The following is a 7,017-nucleotide window of genomic DNA, read 5'->3' on the forward strand; positions in this document are numbered from 1 at the left end:
GGGATGCTGTTAAACACCCTCCAATGCCCAGGACAACCCCTGCAGCAAAGGACTATCCAGCCCCCAATGTCAATAGTGCCAAGGGTGAGAAACCCTGTTATAGCTTTCTTTAAATAGCAGACCCTCTAGTACACTAGAATTATAATTCCTTTACCCTAGTTCAGCTTTAAAAAAGCTTATCAATGGGCCTGTCAGCAGACATTCATTTCCTTCACAAGCCATGGAAAAACACCAAGGAAGGACAGTGTATCGTCCCAGCTCACAAGGAGATTGTAATTTTGTTGGCCAGCTCCAAGTTAACAGGTACTGACACCAGGAATTATTTCAGGAATTCTTCTGTTGTGTAAAGCAAGACAAAACTATATTTAGATTCCCAAAGGCACCTATATCCTAGTTTGTGGGCTTTCTAGAAGAGGACCAGTGACAGCTCACCTGATCATTTGGGAACCAGTGTGGGGATACTCCAACTTCCCAGGCTGGGAGAGGCTTGACAGCCTGTCTGCTCTGTCCCCTGCCACCCCCAGGACTGCACCATCTGTATGGAGCGCCTCACAGCCCCCTCAGGCTACAAGGGCCCGCAGCCAACGGTCAAGCCTGACCTGGTGGGAAAGCTGTCCAGATGCGGCCACATCTACCACATCTACTGCCTGGTTGCCATGTACAACAATGGCAACAAGGTGAGTGCCAGCCTTTGGGGCTGCTGCCACCTCCCGCACTGGGCCCTGGAGGAGCAAGAGCATGAAGGCTCTCTTGGAGTTGTGCTCCAGGTGATGTAGGAAGTCTTAAAGGCATCCCCGGGCATCAGGAGTGGTCATCTTGGCTGTTCTCAGTAGGATCCGTCCTCCACAAAATTATAATGTTGCAAAACCTGTCTTTAGCCTGGCTGGCGTGGCTCAGTGGTTATGTGTCAACCTATGAACCAGGAGGTCACAGTTTGATTTCTGGTCAGGGCATATGCTTGGGTTTAGGGCTCGATCTCCAGTCTGAGGCATGAAGGAGGCAGACAATCAATGATTCTCCCATCTTTGATGTTTCTCTCTCTCTCTCTCTCTCTCTCTCTCTCTCTCTCTCTCTCTCCTCCACAAAATTATAATGTTGCAAAACCTGTCTTTAGCCTGGCTGGCGTGGCTCAGTGGTTACGTGTCAACCTATGAACCAGGAGGTCACAGTTTGATTTCTGGTCAGGGCATATGCTTGGGTTTAGGGCTCGATCTCCAGTCTGAGGCATGAAGGAGGCAGACAATCAATGATTCTCCCATCTTTGATGTTTCTCTCTCTCTCTCTCCCTCTCTCTCTCTCTCTCTCTCCACTTCCTCTCTTAAATCAATTAAAAAATATTTTTTAAGCCCTAGCCGGCTTGGCTCAGTGGATAGAGCGTCGGCCTGCGGACTGAAGGGTCCCAGGTTCGATTCTGGCCAAGGGCACATGCCTGGGTTGTGGGCTTGATCCCCAGTAGGGGTTGTGCAGGAGGCAGCCAATCAATGATTCTCTGTCATCATTGATGTTTCTATCTCTCTCTCCTTCTCCCTTCCTCTCTGAAATCAATAAAGAAATATATTTAAAATATGTTTTTTTAAAAACAAAACACCTGTCTTTTCCTTCCCTGTGGGCTGTGCTACCCAACCCCCCAATCTCTACACTAGGCGTGGTGGTCTGAGAGGTATAGACTTCTGTCCCTGAGGTTTTTGAGGGGAGTGGTCATTGTCATGGCCCATTGCTAGGTGAAATGAGCCCCATCAATGAAGGAGAAGGAAGTTCTCATTACAGCACTGGGCCCATGGTGAGTGTTCATTCATACTGACATAAATGGGTTTCCTGATCATCCTTCCTTCTCTGAGACTAGTGATTTCCAGTTATAATTCGCTTTCTTTGAACATTTTCAAACACCCTTGATTGTCCTTCAAAGGCATTATGGACTGTTGCCAAGGTCGGCCTGGACAATCCCCCTGCTGTAGGCAGAGAGGCTGCGATTCCCGTCTTGTCCATTACTGAAGGTGGTGTGGTATTCCCTCCGTTAAAGCTGGTTTCTGGGAATCTGGGAATGTCCTTGGATGATAACTCTCTCCTTACGAAGTCCCAACTTTTTCTAAATCCTTGCCTTTTCCAATGTTCGTTCCTATACCTGGAATAACCTTTAACCCCCATTTCCATGAATTCAAACTGTATTTGTTTCTCCAGGCCCAGCTTGGATTGCTTCAGATCTGAGATTTCCCAGATCTCCTCCAACCTCTTACTCATCCAAAAAATGTCTGGCTTTCAGGGGGGCAGCTGTGTGCTTCTCTTGCTGTGGGAAAGAGTAGAGGCAAGAGAGACAGCTGACCCAAGATTGAACCCTAGCTTAGTAGCTGAATGACCTTGGGCAAGATTTTCAACTCTGAGGTTTCATTTTCCATCTGGAAGATGGAGATAAAACAATGCTTAGTTTATAGGGTGTTATTACTGGTATGATTCAAATTGATTGCTCCTTTGTGTTAACTATGGCTATAATTTTTCCCTTCATCTTTATGTAACCCTATGATTGATTTTTCAAAGTGCTGGGGACCTTTCTCAATGTCTTAGGAAGTGTATGTTCAGTCACTGATGGGTGATGCATATCTGGAACCCTTGCACACTTTCCTGACCCTAAAGTAAAAGCTTTCTTTGGGATTCTGCATTTTTAGAGGTTGTTTGGGGTTTAAAGGGATTTCTTAACACACTTCCTTTCTGATGACTATATTCAAGATTAATCTAGTACTGCTTTCCATTGATTTCCATGCTTCTTTAAAAATATTTCTTTAGACACTATTCTTTATTCTCTTTGGCACTAATACTTTGAAGCATGTGGGTGTGTTGTTGTTGTTGTTGTTGTTTCTTTACACAAAAGAGGAGCGAAAAGGACCCAGAGAGAAATGGAGTGATTCACTCTAGGTCATGAAGCAGGTTAAGGCCAGAGCAGAGAGTGGGACCCTTCTGAGCCCCAAGCCTTGAGTTCCTGTTCCTTGATCACATGGAGTAATTGCCCTGAATACAAGCTATGCCTTTAAATGAGTAGAGCTTGAATGGAAATATCCCTAAATAGCTCCACAGAGGATTCCTGCCTTCCCAACGAGATGCAGGTGTCCTGGAGAGCTTTGGTCCCAGCTGTGTAGCAGCATTTTCTACACACATACTCCCTGTGCACTCACTCCTTCCTTCTTCTCATTCCATTTCTTCTTGGGAATCTGGGAATAGAATTTACTGTCCAGGTTCTCTTCCCCTCAGACGACACCTCACCAGTCCCTGCTGTGAAACAGTGACCCCTTACATCACAGCAGCCGGACTACACACACACACACACACACTCACACACACATACACACACACATTCACAGAACCCCCAACAGAGCCCTGAGGTGCAGTGCAAAGCCTGGCCTCCCTCTCAAGGACAGGGTCTCTGTTACATTTCCCTTAGTATGGGGTACGGGGCTGTTGGTAGAATTTGCCTCCTGCTACTTTGGAGAAAGCAAAAATGGCCTTGAGAGCCAAGGACAACCAAGGTCTGTTACTCACTTGGGAGTATTTTGTCCCCCAGGCCCTTTGTCTATGGTACCTTTTGGGGTTGGGTTGGGAGGTCATTACCAAAACTGTCTTCCAGTCTGGTTGTCCTGGCCTTGTCTCCTCAGGATGGCAGTTTGCAGTGTCCAACCTGTAAGACCATTTATGGGGTGAAAACAGGCACCCAGCCTCCAGGAAAGATGGAGTACCACCTCATCCCCCACTCGTTGCCTGGCCACCCAGACTGCAAAACCATCCGGATCATCTACAGCATCCCCCCTGGCATTCAGGTGAGCCCATCCTCGGCCATCAACTGTTATCATTTTAAATGTTTGTAAGTAAATGTTTGTCTTAGTCCATTCAGGCTGCAGTAACAAAATACCACAGACTAGATGGCTTTTAAACAACATAATTTATTTCTGAGGCTAGGAAGTCCAAGGTCAACATGCCAGCAGATTCAATGTCTGCTGAGGGCCTGCTTCCTGGTTCATAGACAGCCATTTTCTCGCTGTGACCTCATACAGTGGAAGGGGAGAGGGAGCTTTCTGGGGTCTCTCTTATAAAGCACTAATCCCATTCATGAGGGTTCCACCCTCCTAACCTAATCTGCTACCAAAAACCCCCACCTCCTAATACCATCTTGTTGGGGATTAGGTTTCAACATATCAGTTTTGGGGGGGGGACACAAACTTTCAGTCTATAGCATTCCACCCCTGCCCTTCCTAAACTCATGTCCTTCTTGAATACATTTATTCCATCCCAACAAACTCAAAAGTCTTAACTCACTCAAGCATCAACTTTAAAGTCTAAATTCAAAGTCTCATCTAAATAGCACCTAAATCAGATAGGGATGAGACTCCAGGTACGATTCATCCTGGAGCAAGTTCTTCTCCAGCTGCGAACTTGTGAAACGAAACACGTTATGTGGTCGAGCCTCACCAGACACTGAGTCTGCCGGCACCTTGATCTTGGACTTTCCAGCCTCTAGGACTATAAGAAATGAATTTCTGTTGTTTGAAAGCCACCAAGTTTGTGGTATTTTGTTAGAGCAGCCCAAACTGACTAATATTATTATACCCTGAAAAGTCTTCTTTCCACTCTCATCCCCCATCTATGGGGCCTCCCCCTCCCCCATTCTCCACCATTGTGCCTACTTCCTTTTCTCTCCTTCCCGTATTCTTTGTGCACATGCAGCAGACTGCATCCACTCCTCCCATTTTTACACAAAGTGTGACATATTAGACATATTGTTCTGCGCCCTGCATTATTCAATGAACAATGTAGACTGTATATCTTCCCTTGTCCGCATAGAGAGAGCTTCCTCATTCTTTCTCAGCTCTGCGTGATAATCCATTGTATAAAGCTACCGTAATTCATATTCAACACTCTCCATTTGATGGGCATATGGATTGTGTCCAATCTTTTGCTACAACAAATAATGCTGTAATGAATAACCTTGTACGCCTGTGAGTATGTCTGTAGAATAATTTTCTAGAAGTGGAATTTCCTTGTCAAATGGTATTAGCATTTGTAATTTGATAGCTATTCCTTGGCTCTGATTTTTGTGGGCATTTATTTCCTCTTTTGATTCTTTGAAAGACGGTCCTAAGGAACAAATTGAACAATTTTCCTGGCAGCCAATACAGACGCGTTCCTTCGTCACACATCGAAGCTTTTTCTAAATGCTCTAGGGTGCTTACTGGATTCATTTCGTTAGTAAATATTTATTAGTTCACCCTCCCCTTCCCTCTCCTCCTTGCCTTTTTCCATTTTTTCTTTCATTTAACAAACATTTGAGTGTGGGTTCTGAGCCAGGCATGTTCTAGATGCGAGAGAAACAATGGTGAGCAAAATGGACACCGTCCTTGCTCCCCTGAAGTCCCCATTCTAGTGGGAGAAGGATAACAATAAAGTAAACAGATAAATAAACAAGGTTCTGCCGAAACCGGTTTGGCTCAGTGGATAGAGCGTCGGCCTGTGGACTGAAAGGTCCCAGGTTCGATTCCGGTCAAAGGGCATGTACCTGGGTTGTGGGCACATCCCCAGTGGTTGATGTGCAGGAGGCAGCTGATCGATGTCTCTCTCCCATCAATGTTTCTAACTATCTATCTCTCTCCCTTCCTCTCTGTAAAAAATCAATAAAATATATTTAAAAAAATAAACAAGGTTCTTCCAAATAGTGAGACATGATGTGGGAGAAACAAAACAACGGGATGTGATAGCCTGTAAGAGAATTGAATGAAAAACATAGTACTTCTTCGAGGGACCTACCAACCAGTCAGGGGGGAAATTAACTGTACATCACTAAGCTACACAGCAAAGAGGACATGCACCAGCAGTAAAAGCTGTGGGCGGCTTCCAATTGCTGCTGATCCTCACCAGCTGGGGACTTCGGACCGCACGTGACCTTCCTGGCTCAGTTTCCTTATCTGTGCAGTCAGGAACCTATTATGCAGGGGTTTTCTGAGGATGGGAGCTATCATTATATGTACATATTGTGGTGCTGAGCACAGCACTGCGGTGCCCAATCCCTGGTCACCAACCTTATGGGAGTATCCTCATTATTGGAGTATCCCACTTGTCTGGGTAAGGAGGAGGGCCCGTGTCTGTCTCACTGGGAGAGTCGGAGGAGACTTTCTGGAGCAGGGCAGTTGCTAGTAGGCTCTGAAAGACATGAAGAAATGGGGAAGAGAGATTTTAGTAGGAGGCAACCATAGAGTCCCAGGGGAGAAAAGGTTGGGGTGTTGAAGGGCCATGAGGAAGTGTTTCATTTGGGGCATCGCTGGTTAAGGTCGTGATTTCATTGCCCTTTCTCAGCCCCGGGAGGCTTGGGATTTCATGAAGGGTGGAGACCTTCAGCTCAGCCTTCACTGCAGAGAACAGTTCCCTGGGGGAGAAACTCAAGCCCAGTCGTGACTGCTTCACTTAGCAATGCACCAGGAGCACTCAGCCTTGCTGGGTCAGCTCCAGCAAGCATCTGTGCCTTTGCAGGGCGGGCCTGTCCCAGGCAGGAGAGGGGCAGGCAGAGCCCTGCTGGGAACTGGCCCTTCAGTAAGGCAAACTGGCTCAAAAACAGGCGTGGCCATGGGGATGTGGCAAATGTGGAGTGATTTCATGTGAATATGAAATTCAGGACTGTGCAGTCCTGCATCTCCAAGAGGACATGGTAGCTCTTTCTGAGACCAGACACACTTACAATGCCATTCAGTTTGCAAAGTCATGGGTTCTCTTGAACCAAGCCATTAAAAATATTTTAAATTCCAGAATTTTAAAATCATTTTGGAATCATCCTTGTGCATCATAAAAGAAAGTGAAGACTTCATGATTTCTTGCAGTTTCCTACGTTCCCACGCTTATTCATTCACCAGGACATATTCACCGATCATCTGTGTGGGGAGCCAGTACCAGGACAAGCGTGGAATTATTAATATTATATTGGTTTTATATTATACTAGAGGCCCAGTGCACGAATTCATGCACAGGTGGGGTCTGGCCTGCCCCAGT

General features: G+C 46.1%; 1 protein-coding gene across 1 annotated transcript in view; it reads left to right on the forward strand.

Annotated features, from left to right (window-relative positions):
• Positions 1-7,017, forward strand: part of DTX4 (deltex 4, E3 ubiquitin ligase) — a 23,652-nt gene that overhangs the window by 10,407 nt on the left and 6,228 nt on the right. Inside the window, exons 5-6 of the mRNA XM_014536335.1 lie at positions 525-677; positions 3,642-3,803. Coding sequence (XP_014391821.1) covers positions 525-677; positions 3,642-3,803 — 315 coding nt within the window. The remainder of the gene's footprint in view (positions 1-524; positions 678-3,641; positions 3,804-7,017) is intronic.

Source organism: Myotis brandtii, unplaced genomic scaffold (assembly GCF_000412655.1).
Source record: "Myotis brandtii unplaced genomic scaffold, ASM41265v1 scaffold1609, whole genome shotgun sequence".
Lineage (NCBI taxonomy): Eukaryota > Metazoa > Chordata > Mammalia > Chiroptera > Vespertilionidae > Myotis > Myotis brandtii.